Source organism: Scomber japonicus, chromosome 15 (genome assembly GCF_027409825.1).
Source record: "Scomber japonicus isolate fScoJap1 chromosome 15, fScoJap1.pri, whole genome shotgun sequence".
Lineage (NCBI taxonomy): Eukaryota > Metazoa > Chordata > Actinopteri > Scombriformes > Scombridae > Scomber > Scomber japonicus.
This window is the reverse complement of record NC_070592.1, coordinates 24886872-24914148: the sequence shown is the minus strand read 5'-3', so window position 1 is coordinate 24914148 and position 27277 is coordinate 24886872. Positions and strand designations below refer to the sequence as shown.

The window sequence follows — 27277 nt, the reverse complement described above, 5'->3', positions numbered from 1 at the left end:
CATTTTTTGTTGGAGCACCACTCTGGTATCAACCAACAGCTGTGCATTTGTGTTTGTTAATGTGTTTCTGCATTAAATCCTTCAAACCTATTGTCATGCCATTTTTGTCATACCTGTGTGATGATAGTACTTGTCAATTCTACAAAGGAGTGAACTGTGTCTAAGAGTTACTATAGAAAATAGTCAATTGAGGTCACTTTATTATCCAACCAGGGTTAATTTGGCTACAGCCAGGTATATAAAAAAACACATTTATCATAAAAAAACACAATCACATAATGCAACAATTAAGACACATTACAGGGACAAACAGTGCAATCAATCACTTTAAAGTGCTTTGGTATAGAGATCAGTACAAATTCAGGCCACTAATTGCCGGGCAAACAATAAAGACTATTTTGGTACCTGCCTATACCTACAGACTGAAGGTAAGTGCTCAAACTTCCTCTATAGGGGGTCATCAGGATAGTCCAATATGGATTGGGCCTTACTTAGGATCTATATAGTAGAGGCCAAAGAGTTAACTCACCCCATACCTGCTGCTGGTCTCCAAATAAGCAGTGCCCCTTGGGGGATCTACTAAGTCTGCATTACTATTCCAGTGAAGCTGCAGACTCTTCACTGCAAGGACAATACACATGTCCTTAATAATGACTAACTAATGATTATTAATGAGCAGCAGTCAACATTCTCAGATATCTTTTAGTAAAGGGTTGCACCTGTTAGTACCCAAAGTACAGACTCTCCAGGGTCAGATGCAATAGATACAAACATTCCTTTTTAGCATGTGTAATGAAATTGCTTAACTCCTTTAATTAATCTACACTCCCTGTAGTTTTGAATAACATTCCAGTCTAACATATGTCTCTCTTCTTCCATTCCTCAGGTTGGCAGAGATAGTCACTGTCCCACTGATCAGCAGCCGGACCCTCAGCCTCCACTTTCACCCACGGAGAGGCCTCCACCACCATGTCCCCGTCATGTTTGACTACTTCCACCTGTCCGTCATTTCTGTCTCCATACATGCGTCACTGGTTGCCTTACATCAGCCGCTAATCAGGTAGAGCAAAGTGGGGTTTTGCAAACATTTGCATGTCAAAGACTTTGAAATCACACAAAGCACAAAGGCTTTTGATATCATCTGATCCCACCGAGCCTAATTGACCGTTCACTGAACCCTGACTTCCAAATTACTGTTGCTACGTCAGTCAAGGTTTCCATTCTAGCTCTCATGGCAATTGTTGCTGACAGATTTAATCAGCTAGCAAGATAATTAAGGTAATGTTACCTCCATGAGTTGGGTGAAAATGCTAATATAAGGGTGAGGGTTAGGGTACCTTTTTTTTTTTTTTTTTTTTTACAGCAGTTTAAGACACTCTTGCTGTCTGATTTGAAATCCATGCTTTGTTTTCTAACATAAGCAGAAAACTTCTTACGTAAGCCTTAACTCTGATAGTGTCCAGGACCACCTTCCACACAGGACCGCCTTCCACACAGTTAGGAAATAGAACACAATGAATAAGGACATAATCCCCACATACTATTTTAAGTTAGCTAATGATAGGCTCTTTGGTTTTGAAAGATTGGTTAGGTAGCAAGCTAGTTAGCCAGACATTCTAACATATGCAGCTCACAAGTAAGCAAACAAACACTGTTTTTAACTTTTGCACTTGTGTTTTTGGTCTTGGAAAGCCTAAAAAAGACACCACCCTACAAACTTAACTCAATGTAGAACTGTAAACACTGTTGAGATTTAAAGTTGAAAACTATAATTTGCGTTTTTGGACACAAACTCTAGAGTGAAAAGAACTGCTCGAATTAACTGCTAGCATAGCTTTGTCCTCCTTGTCTTTGTTTTGGCAGACACCCGAGTTTATTGGTTAGCTGCTTAAGTGGATAGTTTTCCAAACACTTATCTGATGAATTTAGATGTCAATATCAAAAAGTTAGTGTTTAGCCATGCATTACATAGATTACTGCAGCACTTGATTGATTAGAACAGTAGCAGCTCCCGTCTCTCAGCTTAACTATCCTCCTTTACACGCGTACACACTCATGATTTGTCCCTGCATGTGTCCTCCCTGTTCTCTCTCCAGCTTTGCCCGTACAGGGAAGGGCTCCTGGCTGGGAAAGGGCTCACCAGAGAGTGCAAGCGACCCATCTGCCATGTCTGTAGAGAACCTTGTGTTCGGAGCTGGCTATTGCAAGCCTGTCATCTCTGAGGTATCTCAACCTTTTAACAGTTCGACAGCGTTCAAATAGAAAAGTCAAAACCCATTCTTTTGCACAAAGCTGAAAACTGCTCAAAATGAGTCAGACATTGTTCCCATTTAGCTGGTTGTTCCCTTTTCTTTGTAAGCAAGCAGCTAAATGCCAAATGGTGACGTAAACGTGATCTCAGTTTAGGGACAGAGACCGATGGATTTAGCTGTGATTTGTTTTGGCATGTCATACAAGAAACAGGATTCAGCCCAAGAGCTGAGCAGACAGTTCTGATCTGGATTATAGATCCTGGACCTGCCTGAGCCTCATCTTCAGAATCGGTCATTGGTCAGGGCTCCATGGGGGTTTAGAGACCAGGGACCAGCACAGAGATTATTACGGGCTGCACTGTGGCTTTTCATAATATCTGATTAACCCACCTGCCCAGGCATGCAGGCTCCAAGCTTAGCATCTGGAAATGATATCAGCTCTCCCTAGAAACGATGGTGTAGGCTTGTGGCCTCCCTCTCATGCCTATGTGCTCATTAACAGAACAGTTAAGCTGCACAACTGCACAATGAGCGATCCATTAATCCAATTATTATCATAATGATTAATCCTGACTATATATATATATCTTACTTTACAAGAACTCAATTACTTTATGACTCTTTGTAACCTTAACATATAGTTCAATTTATTTAAGTATCAGCTGCTGCAAAATCACTCAGCTGTTACAAAGGGACTTTATTCATTTTAGGTAGCTGATAAAATAACTTTTCTACACATAATCTGGTCTTGTTTTCATTGATTGGGTTAAACCCAAAATATCTACAATGATAAATGTTGATAGATCAAATTTCAGTGAAATTATATATTTTCTTGATCTGGTTTAGTCTCCAACATTTAGCCAATTCTTTTCTACCAAGAGTAGATGTGTTCTAAATCCATACTACATACAGATTACATGAACTAATCTTCATAGACGTCATACTGTATTTAGTTGAAAAGCTCTTCTAGAGCACATCTAGAGTTAAAATACAGTTATATGAAATTCTTGTATGGAAATACAATATAGGGAAGTCCCATCGCCCCTGTATAACCAGACATGAATGTTTTTTCCTTTTCTCGGGGTAAGTCATTAGGCTAGACGTTCCCCTTTACTTTCTGATATATGCTAAGCTAAGCTAAGAATCTCCTGGCTCTAGCTACATAGTTACTGTACAGTCATAATGGTGGTATCATCCAACTCACGGCCAGAAGAAAATTAGCACATTTTACCAGAATGTTCCTTTAAGATTAGGTCAGCATGCTTTACTGTTTTATAACAGGAAATAACACAATGTTTGCTCCATTTAATTCAGACGTCAAGCCGTCAATTAAATTTCACAGACAAAGCAAAATGGCTTTATAAAGACAGACACATGTTTTGGGAGTGGCATTGGTTGTCAGACCTCTAACTGTAGTTTGGCCCAAACTGAAATAACTCAACTATTGTATGGAGTGCAATGAAATCTAATACATTCATGTTAGCATCGTCATTGTGACAGTGTTAGCATGTTGATATTAATATTTAGCGTAAAGAACTGCTGTGTCCAGACTAAGTACAGTCTTACAGAACTGTTATCGTGGCTGTAACTTTTTTGACATCTTCCTGGAGTTGTTTCAACACGCAGATTTAGCATGCTCATTGACATTTTTGAGTATATTTCATCATCTACCAGTGTCACCATATTAAAATCTACTTAGCATTATTACAGTATGTAGTATGGACACAGCTAGGTAAGGTTTTCAGAACTATCTCTTATCTTTAGTTTTATCTGTCTGTACCAGGTTATCCCTACTTAAAGGTGTTGGTTCTGTTTTTTCATCCTTCTGTAACGTGGATCTCTCAAGTCCCTGTGGACGTCAGTCTACACTATAAATCTTAATGAGCGCCCCGATTGCCCCCCCACCTCTCCTGGTTTTTACTCCCACCCCTAGCTGGGCACTTTAATAAGCTCTGTGTTTAGCCAAGCGGGGGGGTTTCGTTTGATCACATTAATGAGTTCTGCTAGCAACTGCCACGTACCACATAGCTGCAGGTGAAATCTACACAGAACGCCACCTCCTCCCTCACCTTTATTTATTTAGAGCTTTTAACCTGGGGCTACGCTACGTTTTCAGCACTTTCCCCTTAATACTGCAGCATTTCCTCAAAGTGTTATGCTGTTTTTTTTCTTGGGAAAAAAAAAATCACATGTAGGTTTCCATTGATATCAGCTGAAGTACATCTCAAAAGGAAAGAAAAAGTTCTCTCAATGGGAAATTATACCGTTCGAAGTGAGATACATGAGCATCCTTGGTCTTTTTTGCAGATGTAATACATGGTTGGTGAAGATAACAAGTCAAAACTCATGCATTTTCCACTAGTACAAAATATGTATGACAGCAGCAGTGTTTTGACTCTGGGAAACCACTACAGCACATTGTAATGATGAACTGTAAAAGCTGCATTTACAGCAACAAACAAAAGCAGAATTTCTCATGTCAGGTGAGTTAGAACTGGGGCACATCCCAAGCATTGTCAGTGCAGACCGAAACTATGGTTTTAGGATAATGACTAGTTCATACAGAAAAATAGCTATTTTTCTTTGCCCTTTGGTCACAGATCCTTGCGGGCCTCTATAAAGGTAAAGAGAATTATGAAAGTAAACATACAGATGTTCCTTCCTGGTTAGGGTATACAGCACTGCTGCAATTACAGAGCGCACACAGGTATGATGATAGGGCCGGAGACTGAACTTGCTTGGGGCAAATTACAGTACATCCCCAGATACTCAGGCATTACATGCCTCTTCAAAGCTCTGAGCCCCACTGGCGCTACCAAACCATCCCAGCCATGGGAAGAACTCTGCTGGTAGCTGTTGCAGGTCAGGGACCAGCAGATAAGGGCAGCCACTGGTCACGTTCAAGGCTCCCCGGCTCCACGTATGACGGCTGATGTCTACAATGTTTGATGTTTGAGGATAAAGCCATTAACTCCTCAAGAAGATAAATGAGAGTCATATCCTGTCTGTGGTGATTTGTAGCTGTTTAGACAGAGACTTGAGTTATACTCAACACGTACTGGAGATTGTAGTGTTGTAATACAGTCAATCTTTTCCTGTATTGTTAGAGAGCCATCTACTGGCAATATGGCCTGTACTGCAGATCATATACAGTATTCAGGTGATACACTAAAAAGCAGAGGATACTATACTTGAGCTGTTTTATTTTATTCAGCATCATATGCATCAAGTCAATCTGCTTTCAGCGTTTAGTTTTGAACCCTAGTTCAAAAAAAAAAAAAAATTAGTCAGTGTATGATTTTATCTCAACAGGTTTGATTTCCAGTTTCGTAATAACTTTCTTAAAGGTTACTTTGTCATACCCTTTACTCAAGTCCCAAATTGCTAGGATGCCCTGATGCCCTGGATTTTGAGTGAAGTTCCCATCCTTGTGAACTTTTAAAGGTCATAACAGTGATGCGTTACATCCTCCTGTGCCGCACATACTTATTGATCTGCTTTTACAGCTCACAGCAAGCTGTGTTTAGGAGCCATTTGTTGCTAACGTCTTATTTGATCTCGCAAGTAATTATCCTGACTTTGCCAATGCAGAAACAAGCTCCTTTTAAAACAAGGGCACTGACAACTGTTGCTTTGGAGGCTGTAAAGTTCAAGTATGTGTACATGTCCATCATTAAGGCAGGCCATTTTCTGAAAGGTGACTACTGACCTACATAGCAGCTGACATTTCCTCTGTGGCTCCTTCTCCGCAGGGAAGCTTTTATGTGCCCAGTGAAAACTGCATGCAAAGAGCTCATACGTGGCACCGAAGACTCTGTCGCCTCCTGTTGGTCGCACACAGAGGCCTGCATACCTACTACACTGCTCTGTTGAAGGAAATCCCACAGCTCCAGCAGACTCCATTGGACTCAGGTGAGCGTATGCAAAGCTCCGTATTAAAACTCAAAATCGCATTAGTGGAAAATGATGTGCAATCCTCTCCAGTGCGTGTCCATGTAGATTAATACAAAGTACGCTTAACAGCCCACAATTAGACTTTATTCCCCTCTGCAAATTATTTCATTAGGTAATTTTTCTTATTCACCCTTTTATAGTTTAAGTATTTCAACCCAAAGAGACTCGTTTTAACGATATTCATTTTTATTCAGGTTTGGTCCTGATTAATAATAAAAAGAATTTCAATGCCATACATATTTGACTACCAGAATTGTGTAGTAATCCTGTTTTCTTGCTTGGTACACAATGTGATGAAGCTTTTGCACTAAATTCTGCAAATAACCTTGATTTCCACAGAACTGCTGCCTGTAGAAGAAACTCTTAATCAGATCACAATAGAGTTACAGGTATGTATTCTGTATGAGTGTACATTTATCCATGTATTACAGGGCTTAATATTAATTAAAGAATAGCCACATTCTTTTGCATTCTCTGCAGCATTTGTCATTTTAAACCTAGGCAATACATCAAATCTACACCACATTCTATACACATATTTGAAAAATTGCCAAGTTGGTTGGCTCTAAACAGTGAATTCTTTGAATAGGGTTTTTGCAGCTTGGGAACCACAATTTGAATTAATTGAATGAAGCACCGTCACTTTGTCAAATTTTATATAACTAAAACACTGATAATGATAATGTCCTATGTAAATCCCAGGAATATATATACAGTAATATTTATGCATATTGCACATTTATACATTGCAGATTAGTTACACAGAGATTATTTATTCTATACTGAACTGTGTTTGGTATAGTATTTCTTTGTTGTAACAATGCTTCTGGGCAATAAATCTTATACCGTTGGAAATCCTGTTTATTTCCTTTGTAAACGGAGCCACATTTGTAAGGAACATTCATTTGTGGAATGAGCAGCAGAGCTGAGTATGTGGGTTGCGCCCATGAAAAAATTGGCAAATCTTCTCTACCTTCTTTGGTGGAGGCAGTGTGATGGTGTGGGGCAGAATCTCTCTCACTGGAAAAACGAGGCTTGTCATCATTGGAGGCAATCTCAATGCAGAGAGATATCGAGATGAGATTCTGCAACCAGTGGCTATCACATATCTCCACAGTCTGGGGCCGAACTCTATCCTGCAAGATGACAACGCTGGCCCCCACAGAGCGGTTTACCAGAGACTACCTCCAGAATTTGGGAGTGGAGAGGATGGAACGGCCTGCCAGCAGTCCTGACCTCAACCCCTTGAACACTTGTGGGATCAGCTTGGGCGTGCTGTTCGTGCCAGAGTGACCAACACAACCACGCTGGCTGACTTCAACCGCATGCTGGTTGAAGAATATGATGCCATCCCACAGTCTAACATGTGAGCAGTCAGGTGACCAGCATGCGGAGGAGCTGCCAGGCTATTGTGGCTGTGTATGGTTCTTCCACACACTACTGAGGCTCTTGTTTGTTAAATGAATAAATTGTTAAATTACCAATATGTCTTATTTCTTCAGACTTCAGTCATCCATCAAACAACACCAAACAAGAGTCAATAGCAGAATAAGCTGTGCGGCATTTGCAGAGATTTGCCAAATTTTTCATGGACACAACCCACATACTCAGCTCTGCTTCTCATCCCACAAATGCATGTTCCTTACAAATGTGGCTCCATTTAAAAGGGAAATAAACAGGCTTTCCAACAGTATAACATTTATTGCCAAGAAGCATTCTTACAACAAAGAAATGATCTACCAAACACAAATTTCCTTACTTTTTATGCTATGTTCATATTTTATTTTTATTTTTTTTTAAATCATTTTCACCCTTATGGGCTGTCAATTTTGAATTTCTCTCTACGGGGATCAAAAAGATGCCTTAGATTACATTAATGTTTAATAGTCTGCTATCCTTTCCACAGCAACCCATAATAATGAATGCTTCAAAATATACTTAACATAATTAATACTGACCACTTAAAGCTTGTTTTTTAGTTTCACTTTTCACTATGAGACATTGGATTTTGGCTTAGATGAAGCTAATGTGCAAGCGGTGAATATGAATAATATTTGCTTCCTTTAAACATCTTAAAACACTTTTGTTTACATCATGAAGGAGGTCACTGATGCATTCAATTCTAAAAATAGCAATAGTTTATATTAAAGCAAGTCTCTAAAAATATTGTATACGTGTGGAGTGATATGGTGGCCCATGCGTTACAGAGAGCAGCGTGGGTTCATTGATTTACAACATGACTTACCTCCAACTATCAATCATGCAAGCCAGGCTGATTCCAGACACTGCGCTGTCAATAAGTATTAAAAAACCAAGGATCCTAAAAAAAGAATAATTCAAAGGGTGTATTTTTGGAGGTTTTTGATACTATAGGGATATTTTTTTTCTGACCCATCTCTGTCCCCGTCAGCTGCAGGAAGGCCATGAGAAGGTAGCTGAGCAGATCAGCAGGGACGTTAGCCAGCTCTGCGCCCAGCTGGCTGCTCTGTGGAGCCGCTTCCTGGAGGCGGCTGTGCTCAACCCCCACATCCTCTCCTATCTAGCCCAGGAGCACCACACGCTCAGGGTGAGAGTCACACTTCGTCAGAGCTACAGAGTTGATAATGTCCATGTTAGAGTGCAATGACGACTGATTGTAGGGATATTTTTATTTATTATTTCCATCCTTAGTGCCCACACCAAAATACAAAAATACTACTGAACAATCCAAATAGTTTCATAACCACTGCCATGAAATTCTTTTAGCTCTGTCCTTAAGGCATGTAGTGCCAAATTGGGTTATCTTGCACCATACTGAAATGATCTCTCTGGGCAGAACAGAAATTGTACAAATACATTTTAACAAGTTGTGATGATGGAGGACCTCACCCCATCATGTTGGACTAGGAGGAGGTTATCATCTGAATTGTAAGTAAGAATTATAACTTAAATTGACCAGACTCTCCTGAGAGTGATCCAGTCACATTAAGTGCTACACAGGGAAGTAGTGAAATGATATGACACCATTGACGACCTCATCAGCTAAAACCAAGCTGAATAGACTAATATAATTTCCAGTGCAATTTCTATCTAATCACTGGGCTGTTTAATATGGGTATGAAACCATTCTCAATGTACTTCACACTGGAGTAGCTCTCAAGGCTCTCCTATGTGACAGTTTCGTCTCAGTGTTCTGAAAATAATGAACATGTTTGCTTTGGTATTAGATTACCTCGGGGGATACTGTCATGCCTCCACCCACCGGTGGAGTTAGGATTTCAATTAACACTTATTCAGTAATTATTGTGAGTTGAAAATACACCAGGAATCGTGTTCCCGGTGATATGCCTGTCACAGTGGCTGGGTTTCGTGGATGGCGCTTTTCTAATTGTAGCTAGAGAAGGACAAAGCTTCAGGTCAAGCTTGTGTCAGACTGGAGGAAGAGATTTGAATCTCTCTTCTTTGGGCCGAATTGCATTGTTTGAGACTGACTGTTTTTATCATGAAGTGTTGTATAGCCATTAAAGATCAAATTGCGGCTCAACCAAGGTGATAATTGTTTTGTGTGTTTGTGGAAACACTAGGTCAGGAGGTTTTCAGAAGCATACTTCTTCACCGAGCACCCCAAAGAGATATCTCTGACTTTTCAAGAGGAACTGTAAGTATCAACCTATCAGAAAAAGAAGAAATAATTAAATGAATAAAGAGACATGTCTTATTAATGGTATTATTATAATAATTATTATATTTTGTATTAGAATCAACAGACATGGCCAGATAGCTGCAGAAGTCCGGAGCTCAGACTACCTGACCAAGATGCCTCCTTTACCTGTTGAGTGCCTGGACATTGATGGAGACTGGAACAGTCTGCCAATCATTTTTGAAGACAGATATGTGGAGTCTCCTCAAACAGGTATAGAAAATATTCATCTTAAAAATGTGTTGAGATATTATTTGTTCTGTTTTAGACTGTAATGTCTGTGTCTTTCCAGAGTGGGTATCACATGTGCCAATCCTTGCAACTGCTGATAAGCAGACCAGCCAAGATTCTGCTGTCACTCCCGCCAACAGGATTCTTGAGAGCGGCCAGGGAGCCAGATCACCAGCAATACCCCAGGACCCCTTGGAGAGTGATGACTGCATGGACCTGCCCACATATGTGTCACTCATAGCAGAGCAGAGTAAGACCAGTGCCAGCATCGGAGGTACCCAGGAAATCATTCCAAGTGAGGAAAGCACTGAACCCTCTCTAGTAGATGGAGAAGATTTGGTGGAACCAAAGGAAAAACAAGCCCCAGTTGAGGACAGCTGTAGTTCAGATCTGGGGTACATTTCAGTTAAACATTCTGATGTTGACTCTTATAGAGAAGAAGCAGTCATGGTTCCCTCCTCAAACCACAACCCCCTCATTGACTGTAACAACAGCAGTGATGAGTCTCCTGCTCATTGTCTAACAGAAGATAACATCCAACTTTGTGATGCCACAAATGACAGCAATGCCAGAGAGAATGAGAACAATGAAGAAGAGTCTGATATTGCCATGCCATTAAATCACTCCATGGATGATGAGAGTGAAGATGTCCCTCTCATCAGTCTACCCCCTACCTATGCCCATCCAGTTCTACCTTCTTTTCCTGGGGATCTCAGAAAAGAGATGACTCACCGAGGAGGCCTGGTTGGCTCCAAGATCATGAAGCGCTCGTCCTCAGTTATTTCTGATTCAGGTATTGAGAGTGAGCCCAGCTCGGTGGCATGGCCTGTGGAGGCTGCACTGCAAGGACGACCCCCTCTAGACTTCTCAAGTGAACGGGAGATCCCACAGCAAATAGTGTGTCGGCACCCGGTCCACCGCAGCTCTCTGGAAGGCCTGCAGATGGAGAGCAACGGCAGTCTGCCAAGTGGAGGCATACAGGCCTCACTAACCTCTATCAGCTCGCTGCCCTACGAGGAGGACCAGCAGCAGAGGCAGCTCAGCAAACTGACCAAGTCTGTCTCTGCACCACAGATAAGTAGCCCAGAAGACACTGAGGAGGACCATGTGCTACTCAACCAGGAAGTAGATAGTAAAAGTTTAGTGCAACACCAGAATTCATGTAGAATCAGCTGCTCTTCTATGAAGAGCAACCTAGATTCAGAACAATCTGAATCATCACTATTAGACATGAGTTCAACAACAAATATGGGCAACAATATCAGCTCTGAAAAGTCAAACCCTCCACAGTACCTGTCAGAGACATACAGAATCAAGTCAGTGTTAGGTGGCGTCTCTGAAGTGTTGCTTTTACAAGAGTCTGTAGAGGGCCCTCATGTGAAGGAAAGTACTGTTATTAGCAGCCAGAGGGAGAATATCAACCATCAAACAGACATCAGTGGAGTAAGCGCCTCAGTGGAGGATGTGCATCTTGTTGAATCGGAAGCAGCGCCCTGCAGCTGTGGAAACAAACCATGTGTGCATAAACCTGCAGTGGATCAGGAGGTAGTTAACAGAGGAGCTGAGAGTTTCCATCAGACTGAACTGATTGGCATTAATGACAAGGAAGGTTTGGATCCCTCCCAAACTCCTTTCGAGCCTGACTCTTCAAGACACTCCGGTGACTACCCCAACAGTCGTACCACAACACAGAGGCCGAGTGACCTCATAGGGCTGATAACCAATGATGTTGAATCATCTGTTGACCACAATGGGATATCAAATAATGAGAAAGAACCATTAGATTGCCACACAAAGCCCTCTAAGATCCCCAACTCGGGCTTGGCCTTCATGAATAAGAAGATGGTGGAAGTGGTGAACATGTCAGTGTCCTGTGCCCCGACCTGTCTGCCGTTTTCTTCTGCTCTGAGAGACTCTCCGTCCATCAGTGGAATGTCAGCTCGCCAGGCTACCTCACCTATTACCCATCAGCCCCTGGGCTCTTTTGGTATCATCTCCTCATCTTCACTCAATCCCCTGAGCATGGATGACGAAACCAATGAGCGAATGCTGAAGTGAGCCCATGTTTTTGCTTAAATTAGTGTCAGTAAAAGAGCAAAATGTGCTGTAAATGTGCTTTAAACTCAAATGTGCTTAAATGACATTTGTTGTGCTTCTCCCTTTTGTTTTTGCATGTACCAGACATCATGCCACTGTTTCTCTGTCTATGAAAACAGATTTAATTTTAAAGAGTATTGCATTATTAATAGCATGACCATTGTGTTGTTGGTGATACAGCACAATAAGAGGTGCATTAGCTTTCTTGCTTTTTAATACCACTCTCAAGAAAATGCGGCTTGCTGTTGTCTTAAAAGATAGGTCCACAATTTTTCAAGTCTGAACAGTAAGAGCTTTTCCTCACTGTAATCATTCCTCCTATTCACACTGGCCTTTAAAAGATCCCTCTCAAATGCACTTTAAGTGTAAGTGGTGGGGGCAAAATTCCAAACAGGCTACACAGTCATTTTGTGCAAAAATACACATATTGAAAGACATCTACTTGATACTCAGAGGAGGCTAAGGGAGAAATTCTGATGTATTTTTTTTTCCTTTTAGCAATTTGAAATATATATCAACACTTTGCCTGCAAAATGGGCTGCTTTTCTGTTGGACTTAATCCATTCAAGCATGTTTTAATGTGATAGTTATTTATGTTCAGGCAGAAGAATGTCTCTCTGACTTGGGTGAAATATGTTCCTGAAAATACAGGCACTCTTCAAGAAAAACTTTACACACCAACTAGAGGAAACGAGGCCAAAACACAAGGTTAAATGGGTATATGGGGAAGGCTGTTGACATCTGGTGCAGTAGCTTGCAGTTATTGATACTTGGAAAACCTAGCATAACTAACTTAAGTGAGGGCAAATTTGAAACGAGGTAAGTCAAGACTAGGTGAAATGCCTCCTGAGTGTATTAAATCACATCAAAGGGTGAAGACAAATCCATCAAGATTAGCTGAGAGTACAGGAACTGGAATCTGATTTGTTTTGACTCCTCCACCACTAAAATCTGTAACCTGGCGAGATGACGAGGGTAATAAAAGTTAGAGCACTTTGAGACTTCTCTTTATAAGGCTTGGTTTCCTTGTAAGTGGGCAGCATGGACTGAAATTAATCAAATAGGAAAATGCAAGACAGGTTTTCTATTATGGCTCGGACCAAAGGGAGAAAACTGATGAAACTTTAAGAGATGCACTTTTCTCACTAAGTTTTTCCTGTAAAATGAAATCCTAGCTCAGCATTTTACTTATATATAGGTAACTAAAGGTGTGCATCATTTGCTTGTTGGTGCACATTGCTGGAAACTTTTCAATTTATTGCTAACACAAAATATAATCCCCCTTGTTCTTTTCTGAATGTCATTCCTATTTTCTCCTAGTTTCTTCAAAGCCAAAGAGGAGCTGTTCAAAGAGTTGAGCTTTCAGGCCAGCTTGTACAGTGACCTTCCTCTCCTGGCCTCAGATCTGCCCTACTTTCCCCCTGAGGAGGACGATGAGGAGTTTGATGACGGCATACACCTCGTGGTGTGTGTCCACGGGCTTGATGGTGAGTCGGCATATAGTTGAATGTCTTGTTTTGTACTGTACAGTTCCAAGAAGTGTCCTATTAGCATTGTAAATGTGATGTAGTCTCTGAGTGTATGTCCTGCAAACTTCAAATATCATGTTCCACTATGTAGTCTGCCAAAACTAATTTCTTAACACACATTCCAGGTATCGCTTAAATGATTAATGGGCACCGTCACTGAGAGCTGAAGCAGAAACTGCATTTGTAATTTCCTCTTTGCTTCCAGGAAACAGCGCAGACCTTCGGCTGGTGAAGACCTTTATTGAGTTAGGACTTCCAGGATCGAGGCTCGACTTCCTCATGTCTGAAAGAAACCAGGTACATCTCTAGAAGGCAGCTGTTGCGGCATATAACAGATAACACGGACAGTACATTGTAGAACATTGACAACTGCGCTTTTCTTTGCTGTTTTTCTACAGATTGACACATTTGCAGATTTTGACACCATGACAGACAGGTTGCTGGATGAGATCATTCAGCATATCCAGCTGTACAATCTCACCATAGGCAGGATAAGGTCAGTTGCTCAAGTTTCATACTGCGTAACACAATGCACAATACTGACAACTCTCCCTTTGACTGATTTTGATGGATTAGTTGAGGCAAGTCAGCAGAGGGGCAATCATCTACTTCAGCAGTATTTCCTTTGGTCAGCAGATGGCAGCAGAGGCTGTAAATTGATATTTGGGCTCAGTCTGCATGTTTTACTTCTGAAAATCACTCCTCATGATAATATATAGAGTATACAAACTCAAAATGGATAAGGACACAAAATGGATGAAAAGCTCTTATCATATAGCCAATAAGTTTCTGACTTTCACTTGATGGACTGTACTCCTTTATGCAGCAGTGGGTTGCCTAGTTCCTATCAAATTAAGCTATTCATCTTCCCACTTAATTGCCCTCAATGTGCCAATTTATTTTTTTGTAAGAGTTTCTACTCAACTTTGTTAACTTTCTTTATTGTCGGGTATTCTCTTGAGAGAAAGACAAAAGCAATGGACTGCCACAACAGCATCTGTTCATTCCACATTACCTCTATATTTAGTGTTTTTTTTAAGAGACAAATGAGAAGCAGATATGACGATGAGCAGTAACAGTACAGTAATTAAACTGAGTGATAGACACAGTATTTTCCACTGCTGGGAAATTATTATTTCTTATACTATGCCCTCTGTGTTTGTATCATTAAGTTGTCATCGCTATTAAGAACATTCATACATTTAACAAGTTAATGAATATTCTGTAATCACCAGTGCAGTAGCATGAATCCACAAATAGCTTCTGTCTATACCGGTTCCTCCAACGCTGCTGACGGTGTCGCAGGTCAGCAGCGTTGGAGGCACTGTTTTTCCAGCCGCCCACTCAAGTTGCAAGTTTATCTCTCTGAAAGTTGTTTGTCTTCGGCCAACAGCTTCATTGGACACTCCCTAGGGAACATCATCATCCGCTCTGTGCTGACGAGGCCTCGCTTCCGCTGCTATTTGCCCAAACTGCACACTTTCCTCTCGCTGTCAGGCCCACACTTGGGAACGCTGTACAACAACAGCACATTGGTCAGCACAGGTGAGGCTATCCACGCAGCTCTGGGACAGAAAAAAAACAACATACACTGCAGATGTGCTGTATTTACAATGTGCGCTGCATCTCGATGTTTTCTGCTGCAGCATCTAGTCTTTTATCTAAGAATATCATCCATACTCCGCTGCTTCTGTGCTGGCTTTTCAAAAAGCAAGTGCCTGATTGTATATGTGTGTCTGTCAGGTTTGTGGTTAATGCAAAAGCTGAAGAAATCGGGATCATTGCTGCAGCTCACCTTCAGAGATCATGTTGATCCGCGGAAAACATTCCTCTATCTCCTGAGTCAGAAACCAGGTATGGGTTGAAAGCGACCACATTTTTAAATATAGATATATTGACTACCTCACTTTACAGACTATTACTTGAAGAAATTCTATTCAAATATTCATGAAAATGTTGTCATCTTTTTCTTTTTCTTTTTTGTCAAATTTCTGTATGTCAGTTCACTAACACTCAAACCCCTGCCAGCGAGCTGTGAGAGGCCTGTGAGAGGCCTCCCCACTGTGGGAGTGGAACAAAGCAGTCGTTTGTCACACAGGCTTGAAGAAGATAAGCCTGAAAATGCTTTTTTCCCCCCTCCAGAGCTGTGGCAGGCTGACAAAATGATCCAAACCCTGTCATTGGAAACCCACCAGTGCACTCTCTTAAAAGCGCACTGACAGGAGACTAGAGAAAAATCACAGTTTTATCGTATCAAGCCTGTCATTGTACTTTGTGATTGTACTTTGCGTTTAACAACCAATTCACTCTTTTTCTGTCTTCCTCTCTCACTACCTCTCTCTTACACAGACACACCCACACACATAGACAATCTGCAGTCATTTACTCGTTTGTTTTGTGTACTTTTAGGGCTCCAGTTCTTCAAGAATGTGGTGTTGGTGGCGTCTCCGCAGGACCGTTATGTTCCCTTTCACTCTGCCAGAATAGAGATGTGCAAAACTGCTCTCAAAGACAGAACCACAGGTTAGATGTGCATTTATGATTCTTATATTGGATTCTCTTGTTTGTGTTTTAATGTACTGTATGGGTTTATAAAAATACATAAAAATTCAATATTAACCAATCCTACCTTTTCTTTTCGTTTCTTTTTGTTACTGATACCTTATGTATCAGTAGCAAAGTATGCAGTATGAGTATGCAGAGTATTGATCCAGATATCCATTCTACAGAATGAAAGAGACTATGTAACTTTTAAAACCCTTAATCAAAATAATTTCTCCATCAAATTGAAAAAAAGGTAACTTCCAGCAATCACTACATCAGCCTCTCTGATATGTGAAAATTATGTTGGTGGGACAGATGTGTCATTTGCTAAGGTCTGATGGTTTTGACAAAATAACACCTCTCCCAACAAGAAAATGGCAGTCATGAACAAATCAAGCTGAGTGAATGAACAAAATGAAATGATGATTCAGTTTGATTGTTATATTCAATGTGAACCGATCCCATCTCAATTAACTGTGCTGACACTGATCTAGATAATCATATTGTCATCACTAATAACACATTTCCTTATGCTTTGACAGTTTTCTTGATTGTTTTCTTTTAAATCTTAGGTTCAGTGTCTCCACCATAACTTTGTTCTTGGTAAGGTTCATCATAAGACACTGAGACTCAACATCAAATGATATCCCTTCAGTTTATTGGTCATTCAGTGATGAGAATATGCATGTCAGTCCACCGCTTTGATCTAGACTGAAGAATTTCAAAAACTACTGGATTGATTACCATGAAATTTGATACATTCATGGATTCCCAGACGATGGATACTGATGACTTTGGTCAGCCCACCATGAGGTTGATATTTGTGGTTTTTAGTGAATACTGTTGGATGGATTGCCATTCAATTTGGTGCATATATCCATCTCCCCTGTCAGGATGAATTATAATGAATTCCATTTAGTGCTACCATCAAGTCAAAGGATATTTCTTCTAAATGTGGCTCCCTTGTAAATATAAAGAACTGTAACCAGGAGCATGTGACCATATGCTCATCACATCCTTTAAGCATTATGAAGCTGATGTCATTCCATTATGATTTGAGTGCAAATGCACCACAAGGGACAGTTTGTACCATCAGCTATGTGAAATAAATATAATTCAACAGGCTGTTGAGATAACCTTGGCACAATGCTCTCCTAAAATGTGTCTGGTCATGAACGTAGTATCACCACAACCACCATAACCTCTCTTTTTTTTCACTAAAGGCCCAGTATACACTGAGATGATCAACAACCTCCTGCAACCACTTGTGGAGGCTAAAGATTGCCGGCTAATCCGCCAGAATGTGTTCCACGCTCTGCCCAACACAGCTAACACCTTGATCGGCCGGGCTGCCCACATCGCTGTTTTGGACTCTGAGCTTTTCCTAGAGAAGTTCTTCTTAGTGGCAGGGCTCAACTACTTCAAATAAAAAGGTGCTAGTATTGCACGCCAACTGGACACACTGTGTTGGTGGCTAATGGAGCTGATTTGGAAGATAAGGTCCTTACCATCACTATGTACAGTATGTGTAATGTATATAAACCCTTGCATCCAAGAGGCAAGACCTGTATATCCAATTTGTTAGGATTGTTAGCAGCCGTTATGAAAAGATCAGTGTATTGTGACTGTTTAAATTGCTAACTCAGAGGTCTGAGTTCGGCGTGTATGCAAAACAAAACATCTGACATCTGTAGATTGCAGATGTTTTGTTGGCCTTATGAATAACCTTTCAGCCAGAACACTAACAGATGCTAATTGTGGTTTCAAGCATTTAACTACTTTACCTTCAGAGTTGGTTTAGAGCCTTCAGGATCACTGGTTGACTGAATTCTTCTTTAAGGATCTCACTGATGATAGTCTTGAACTGTTCTTAGGACCGAGGCAATAGATGCGCAGCATTTATCCCCTTGATTGTACAATACATATTTTGTTGTACAAAACATAGATGTTCCTTTATACAAAAATGAATATATTGTTTAAATTATTTATTTTTTATCTGCTTGTGTATCTATATTGTAACTAGTCCATCTAAATGTAATCCTTTTTTGTGTTGCTATCATCAAATCCATCAAATGAAAATCAGTGTTTATACGGTATACAATGCAAGTGGAAGTGTTACCCCATGTAGCCTATGATTTAGTATACTGCATATCCAATTACATTTCTTCAAGTTTCCCTGTACATCAGATCAATCTGACTGAGCTGGGCTGTGCTACAGTATAAATGAGCATTACAGTATCTTGGAAACCTAATGGCTCTGCCATCTGTGTAGCCACTTTTTAGATGATTGTTTGCACTGATTCATTGAAAGGTTGATTGACTGAATTCAATGTAGTAACTATTCGCTGACCCCTCCTTAGTTACTCTTTTTACTCTTGTCAAGCTTTCTAGCTTTGCACAACCCATATGCAATTTACAATCATAATGATGGCAGATTTACCAGGGAAATTTGTCATTTTTGTGTCTTTGATTTCAGATAGAGGTAGCCAGGAAGATGCTTCTTATTTCTAGCCAGCAACTATAGAGTTTTCCACCTGAAATTACAAGTAGCAGATATCATCAGCTAGCCAGTTAATTAAGCCAACATTAGCTTCATGCTCTAGCAGACTTTTTAATGTTTCTGACTTATTTCTTGATTTGTTCAAAATGAAGATCCTCTAAAAATGTCTTAAATATAATCTTGATGGCTACATACATGGTATTGTACAAAAAGACGGAGGTTAAAGCTACATATCCCAGTCAGCATCCATACTGGATGATGATCCATAGAAGACATGGGACTAAAGAAACAGCATTGTTCTTGTATTGCAGACGTTTATCTCCGTCCTACATAATTTTCTTTGTCTACTTACATGCTTATTTGAATTTCAAGCAGTACTAATACTAATGTAATAGTATTATGATTATTACTCTTGGTGTTAGAGATGGTAATGTTAGAGAGAGATAGGGCTTTCAGTATGAGGACTAATGTGTAGCTTTATTCTGTTCGGCAAATGTAAAGCTATTCTGTGTTATGATGGCTGGTGTTGGTGAAGTGTAAACTACATAGCAGGACAGAGGTCCTAATGTTAATCCAAGCTCCAAAATCCAAAATGAATGTAATTAGTTGATAATGTGCTCCTTGGCCTTAGAAATAATGTTTGGTTACCACGTTTGGTAGGTAGTGTTCTAGTTAGCCAGACATGCTCATTTTTGCAACAGAGCACACAAACGCACTTACTACTATTTCATACACTTTTGCTCTTGTGTTCCTGAAAGGCTTCCCTAACTCTCTGAATGCAGAGTATCCCTGTTACAACAACCCCATGCACACTGCTTCATGTGCAGAAATCGAAAGCTTGACAGGTTACGGTTCCTAAGCTATAATTGGACAATCGCTATTCTGGGGAGGGGTTTAGCAAATGGTCAATTATTTTTGATAAACATTCTAACACGAAAATGTTTAGAATTATAACTACCACTATAATACAATGAATGTGTATGACTTAATGCCAGTTTGCTCCTTGAATTATGTGACACAAAGCAGGCTTACTGATATAATCAACAGCAAATATAGTCTATGTATAATGAGAAAAAGAAAACACATTATCCACATTCAGTGCAATCTTATGGTCTAATGACCATCATGTTCTTAATGAACTGTTTTAAATTGTAGATTAAAGTCATCTACGCAAGGGTAGATTTCAAAAGCCACTATGGAACTCATTTTTTCAAATGGCGCTAACACCTTCAGGGTGAATCAGGGTGTCATTGTTGCTTTTGGAAAAATGGAATAATATGGACCCAACTGCCAGGATTCTCCTTAACACAATGTCACTTTCTATAAACCAAGCTCAGTATGATGCATGATGATAGCAGGGAATCACCGTCGTAGCAGACGCCGTCTCGTGTTCTTCAACATGTCACGTTGCCATATTATGAACATCTCATCAGCGAATTCAGATCTATATTGTACAAATGATTTTTATTCTTTTCCACAAACTTCGCTGTCACATTCAAGCGCGACACGAGAGTTGTTATTTTCCAGCATACTGGCCAGGACTGTTTCCTCGCTGCTGTGCTGTCCATCAAACGATGTTTACATTTTTGACATATAGAGAACTGTTATCATAGATGTCTCATATGCAACGGTGGTTTATGCATCTGCTGCATATGTAGTTATGTACATACAGAGAGCTATATTCAACCTTTGCACTGGTTTGATAGCAAGTGCACTTTATTGACAACCTTGACTCAACCTCCACTAGCTTTACAATATCATTTTTTTGTTTCTCCTGTGTTTTTGTTGTTGTTGCTGTTTATACATGCGCGGCTTCTTTAGATCTGAAGGTTGTGTCCCGCACTCGTTAAAAAAACGACCTCGGCTGTCCGTCTTGGCCACTCAAGCATTGTATCGTCTTCAAGTGCGCTGTCTCCCAGTACAAACGATGGCAGTGCAAAGTGCTCTTTTTCTGTGTGGAAGCGCGGTAAGCAGAGTGTCACCGTGATTGACTCTAATCAAATGGGCTCCTTCAGGACGCAGAGATCGTTCTCCGAAAGCCACTAAGCAAAGCTGTGTAAGCAATCTGTACGAGCTGCCATGCATCATGCATCATTTCCCAACATCCACCCACCTCCTCCCACCTCCAACACATACACACACATGGATGAGATTTTAGCTTGTTTGCTTTTCCTCGCCATGTGTGTTTAAGGCCATGTGTGTTTACCCGAAACGGTCAGTGAGAATCAATGTGGGGGAAAAGTGTTTGTGTTATTGAGCATGGCCCCTTCAAGGGCAAATACAGGTTTGAAATGGTTTCATAGGATGGTGTCCTCACATGAAAGTGTGGTATGAGATCAGAAAGAAATGTATTTACATTATGCTCAACTCCATAAGTGTAGAGTTTTTTAACTAAATATGTCTCTGAGAGTGTTAAGTGTACATTTATGCTGCTGTCATAACTGAGAGCGATTTTAAAAGGTGATCCATAAATCCAATAGATCCTTGCAAGTGCTGTCAACCTTCAAAACTAGCTGACTTGAACCTTTTTGTATTTGATTGCCCTTTACTGAGTGTCCTGTCCCTGTGTAGCATATGTGTGTGTTTGTGTGTGTGTGTGTGTGTCTGTGTGGAGAGATTGGAGGAAGGTGTGTCATATGTACGTGAATATGTTTCAAAGGCCCAACGGCAGCTTTCTGTCATGTGTGTATGTATCTGTGTGTGTGTGTATGTGTGTGAAAGGAGATGTGTAATCATTGTCTGCTCTTTGCTGGAACATCCTTCATGTGTTTAAATGAATGTAAAAAAAACAAACGTTTGACTTCACTGTGAGGAACATGTATTTATTTCATTCTGCAGTTATTTTGCTGAATGTATAACATGTAAAGTACAGTAAATACTACTTCATCTGTGCCAATACTACTCTAATATTTTTCTATGTTGCTGACTGTACTGTATGTATTCCTTAGTAGCTTGTGTTCTATGTAAAAATATAAATACAAATATATATAGCATAGTATTATTATAACATCTGATGTTACAATAAAAAAAATGTTTCTTTTGCACAAGTTTGCGTTCTAATTGTGTGTTTCATTTCATATTATCACATTTCAATCTTCAGGTTTAATCACTGATATGTAGAGATTCAGTGTTAGATACAGCTTTACAATTGAGCCCATTACCCCAAGTAACATGATCTGTGAGACTAAGGGACCAGGCATTGATTTTGAAATATTGAAAAAGTGTAGTTTAAACCCCATCACAAGCAGTGTCTATTGTAACCAACATAATTATCAAGATCCCCATGACTTCTCAAGGGCCCCTATATAGTCACTTGCTTAAATTGCCCGTATTGTCACAGTCATTTCTGCTCTTCTCCTGCTGCCGGTAAATTTCCATTCACCACACCCCTGCTCTACTCCTGCTAATCAGCCACACCCACCTCATCAGTTAACTCTGTTCACCTGGGCTTCATTAGTAATCACCTAGACTCTCAGCTGCACCTCATCTGTAACTGCTCACTGGTGTTCTGTGCTGCAATTGGGTCCTGCCACTGCTATCCGTTACACGCATGGTAGATCAGGTCATGATTTCAGTCCTAAAACATTGCATTTCTGATTATATCAAGATCCCCAAGACATAAGCAATTAAAAAAAACTAAATGAGCAACAAATGATATTAATGAGTAATGAGTTATTAAAGAAATTGGACACAGAGGTGCAGTTAGCACTGTCACCTCACAGCAAGAAGGTTTAAGATTTGACCCCCACCATCTGGCAGGGGTCTTTCTCTGTGGAGCATGATTCCCTTCCTCCCACAGTACAGAAACATGTAGCTTAGGTTAATTGGCGACTTTAAATTGCCCGTAGGTGTGAATATGGGCGTGTCTGTTTCTTATGTCAACCCTGTAATTGACTTGCAGCCTGTCCAGGTCGTACCCCTCCTCAGGGCTAATGTCAGATGAGATCGACTCGAGAATAGAGGATAAGCGGTATGGAAAATGGATGGATGGATGGATCAAAGCAATTCCTTTATGTTTTACTTTTGGAGTGTACAGCCACAGAAGCTATTGATTAATGTCAGAGGCCATTTACAGCCTGGAGGCATTCGAGATGCCTCCAGATGAACTCACTCAACCTCAAAATCCATTAAATGTTATGTGTCACCTGAGATGTTTGACCTAGTGGCAGACATAACCGATATGCAATATATATTCTGTGATTATCCAGAAAGTCTTACAGTTATCTGCTTAGCATGACCAGTGAACACTGACTGTATTGTTCAGTGTTTTTGGTTCAAATATTTGTTAAATTTTACTGACCTGTTTTCTGGTTTTACATTGTCTTATCAATTCAATTCAATTCATTTTTTACATTGTGTCAAATCACCACAAAAGTTATCTGAAGGCACAATCATATTTAGTTACGAGCATGTGCATGCTGTTTTTAAATAAGATGAGCGATTGATTTTCCATGAATTATTTGGTTTAGACAAACTAAGGATTGTGTGTGTGTGTGTGTGTGTGTGTGTGTGTGTTGTCTATTGGATTCAATTGTAAAGCTGCATCGGCCAGTATTGCAGCATTGAGAAGCAGGTGAAATATTATCATAATCAACAGGATTATGATAATAATGAACTACAGACATATCCAAGGTTGTGAATCATACAGAATTATAGTGTTTGTTGTAGTATGAAAGTTGGAATATCAATGTATGGAAGACACAAAATGTTTAAAATATTTAAGTTTTTTCAAGTTGAAGAACTTCTGAAAAAATATTTAATGCCTGAGGCTGGTGATATTTTACATTTTTCTATTGTCACTTGAAAAGTACATGTGTTTCTCAAATGACATCCCCAGTCTGACTGTGGCAATAAGCACTAAACTACTAATCGCTAACTGGTTCTAACTGTATATCTACATGTTAAAAAAAACATAACCGAAAGTGAAGCTGGATCTTTGGATTCCGTTCCAAAGTTAGGACAATCTCATTTGAAATCTCATTCATTTTTAAAGTTGTATATCAAGACTGTGAACAAGGCCTTACTCAACAGTGTAATGTGTTTACTCCCTATGTTTAAATAATGGTGGTCATTATATAATATCCCTTATTGAATAATTCTGTATTAACAGATTTCTCAAAAGCCTTAAAGCATTTTGAGTAAACATCAGAGGGAATTTGCTTCATTTTTTCCCCAGAAGGATAGATAAAAGAACTGCTGACAGAGACATTGCATTGCGTTAAAGAGGTTAGTTAATATAAAGTGACGTCATAACATGCCTCTTTCTTTAAAAAAAAAAGAGCACAGTCATTTTTCCAAAGCACCTGAGCATTGTAGTATTAACATACATAACTTTGATAGGAGCAAATGATGGATTTGTTGGGGACTATTTTCAGCTGAGGAATAATACACATTTAGTGCTTTTGTCACAATAGAGAGTGGAGCAGTTGAGAGCAAAAGCAGAACTGACGAGAAAAAGGCTCTTTATTCAAGATGTGCAAGGAAAAAATAATCAAAAGGAGCTGAAACAGAGGCTGAACAGAACAGTCAAGACGACTCAACAAAGATGGAACTACAGAAAAAACAGAAATTAAACACACAGGATAATTACAAGCTGGACACAAGTGAGTTGAAGTAAGACACAGGTGAAAACATGAGGTAATTAACCAAGGTGGAAAAACACAGGGAGAAAATATTTCAAAATAAAACAGGAACTAAACTACAGTATGAGTCAAAACACAAAAAAGAAAGTCTTGGTGGGATGTGACAACCTAGAGCAGCAGGGTATTGCCTGTGTTCATTGTAATGAAGGAACATGTCACCCAGTGCTACAGTGTGACTCACTGATGCGTTTTAAATAGTATTTGGACAACAATGGAGCTCTGCGGCACAGAGGAACATGATATATGAGACTTTGGATCAATTCAGTTTTTGATATTTTCAAGGGTTTTGTTGACAATCAAAAACATTTGCAATTTCAGAAGAAAGAAAACTCAAGCCATGAAATTAAATTGCCATACCCCATATAAGTTGGACACAGTGTATACGCTGATCTAAATGTCTTCCACAAACAGCCAGTCGAGTCTTGATCAATTCTAACAAAGATCCTCTACATAATTCCCCAAAATGCATCACATTCATATCAGGCACTGACCATCTGTTGCTTGATTTGTCCTAAAAGACCAACAGAGACCCAGTATAGCCTACCTAAAGAGCGATGTATTGGTTGTCACTCTGTCAGTGTCTCTGAGCAGTGCTGGTGCTTATGTGCAGATATGTGGTTCTTTCCAGCCTCCCCAAGCCTCACAGTCCACAGAGGCAGATTTGTCACGGCCTTTAACTTCTGTCTGTGTATATTCTATTAACGAGCCCTGTAGTGGGACAACAATGACTCGCAATTTGTATTGTTCATCGGTGACACGCGCAGTAAACGAATCATAGCAGCAATCCCCCATTGACGCCCCATTTCAACTGCATCAATTTATGACTTCCAGGTTTGGGATACCCCAGAGCTATAAATCCAGGCCACAACAATCCATACTCAATTTGATTTCAGGGTGTTCTTTCTCATTCCACCATCCATTTGTCACTGCATGTTGAACTCATGATCCAACTGAGGCTAGTTGGACTCCCTCTCCTTGCTTTTTTCACTTCTTTCTTGCCTCCCTGAAATCAATAGAGCTCATTTTTCCACCCCCGACCCTAAAGACATCACTCTGTGGCAGAAAAACTGATGAGGGAGTCATGCTCACACATAGTAATGCATTTCATTTGCTGCAAGTTAACAGCAATTGGTTGGTCACATTCACTTATCATCAAATGCAATGAAATCACAGCAAATAAAAGCCACGCTCTTGTTTACAGCTCAGCTCTTGCACAAACACATCCCCTCAGAGACCCATCTTATTCTGCATGTGTCGGCCCTCCTCGGCCATAAAGCAGAAGAAAAATGATTTTGTCATTAAATCCATCACTCAGAGTTGATTGAAGCGGTGTTCATTCCATTGTTTGCCTTGTGAAGGAGGGAAACCATTAGTCCCAGAGTGATACTTTGGGCAGGCGTCGTCAATAAGCAAGCCGCCAGTGGGAGTAATTATTGCCGCATGAAACTGTCTGTGCTGGAAGGTAATAAGATCACACATGGTCTCATTATCTCCCATGACACTGATGAGCAGGATTTCACACCTAAATATCAGGAAGATAAAGCAGCACAAATGCAGCAGAACGGGACTTCCACTACAGCTTTGAATGATGTCTCTTTTCGACTTTAAAAGTTGCTGTAGGGCAAACCAAATTGAATAGATCTTCCTATGTACATGTAATCACGTGTGTGCAGTTTGTTTGGAGAATTATTCTTTGAAAGCATGTCCCAAGAAGGTGTACTATATCATTAGGAACAGCAGATGTCTGTAAAGTAAAAGTTCCCTTCTCTACTCTCGTCATCAAGGGAATATCATAATATATTTCCATGAAACTTTGAAGCTGGTAACTTTAAGTTGCAATGGTGCAAGTGAGAGAAATGTAGGTCTGTTTGTGACTGTACACCATGAGCTAGAGCCCCCAGAAATCCCATTTCAACTAGTCCCAGTTAGAGCCTCTCAAGACATTTACGCCACAAAGCTAAACATCCCATCTTCTGAAAAGTGAGAAAGTTCATTAACAACAATTATTGCTGTTCTAAAAGTATTTCCACAATCTTCAAAGAGTCTTCTAATATCTAACTGATCAGGATGTGAGAATATTGTGTAATACATGAGAGGCATACATATTGGCTACGTTATCCTTAACACATCTTTCAATTTTGGATATGCTTACAAGATTGATTGATCCTGTAGACAGTATTTCAAATGGGTACTTCAGCATTTACGTACTGCACTTTTAAGTTTTGGGACCTCAAATGAACGACCGAAAGACTGATGATCCTGATGTACAAAATGGGTAGAGTCCCTCTTTGATTAAAAAAAAAAAAATGAGTAAAACTTCAGTAAAGTAAAAAAATAAATCTTAAACCCAATTATGCTTTAATTTCATACCAGATTGTTTTATTTCTTCTGAAAATAAAATGACCTGTTGCTGACAGATTTGTAGCCGTCATCTGGGGTCTGCTGCTCATGCAGAACACATCCAGCCAGGGCTGAAGACAACCAGCTCTTTAAAATGATAATTTCATCTGTCGCTCATGGATGGAGATTCACTCAGATGGAGGGTCATGTCTACTTAACCATTAGTGTTAATAACTTTATTTTGTATAGCGCCTTTCACAAAATCCAAGGTCGCTTCACAATAACAAGAAACACAGACAACAACAGTACAGTACAGGCAAAAAAGCCTGTAATCTCCATTAATGAACCTATCAAAGCAGTTATCCTAAAGAGGTAAAAATTTCAGGAGGCGCTTTAATTGATGGAGACATTTATGTAAAATCTTTACAATCACTGAGAGCAGTTTCTCTTAATTCAAACCAGAGTTACTCAGACTGAATTCCTTGCAAATGAGCAGACATTAATGGCAT

At 40.0% G+C, this 27277-nt stretch overlaps 1 protein-coding gene across 1 annotated transcript in view; it reads left to right on the top strand.

Moving 5' to 3' along the window:
* The window catches only part of fam135b (family with sequence similarity 135 member B), a 35383-nt gene extending 17668 nt beyond the window's left edge, over window positions 1-17715 (top strand). Inside the window, exons 5-19 of the mRNA XM_053334340.1 lie at window positions 887-1060; window positions 2097-2223; window positions 6005-6164; window positions 6546-6595; window positions 8617-8772; window positions 9770-9843; window positions 9944-10098; window positions 10178-12170; window positions 13534-13700; window positions 13948-14039; window positions 14141-14238; window positions 15136-15287; window positions 15486-15596; window positions 16152-16265; window positions 17510-17715. Coding sequence (XP_053190315.1) covers window positions 887-1060; window positions 2097-2223; window positions 6005-6164; window positions 6546-6595; window positions 8617-8772; window positions 9770-9843; window positions 9944-10098; window positions 10178-12170; window positions 13534-13700; window positions 13948-14039; window positions 14141-14238; window positions 15136-15287; window positions 15486-15596; window positions 16152-16265; window positions 17510-17715 — 3829 coding nt within the window. The remainder of the gene's footprint in view (window positions 1-886; window positions 1061-2096; window positions 2224-6004; window positions 6165-6545; window positions 6596-8616; window positions 8773-9769; window positions 9844-9943; window positions 10099-10177; window positions 12171-13533; window positions 13701-13947; window positions 14040-14140; window positions 14239-15135; window positions 15288-15485; window positions 15597-16151; window positions 16266-17509) is intronic.
* Window positions 17716-27277: the final 9562 nt, after the last annotated feature.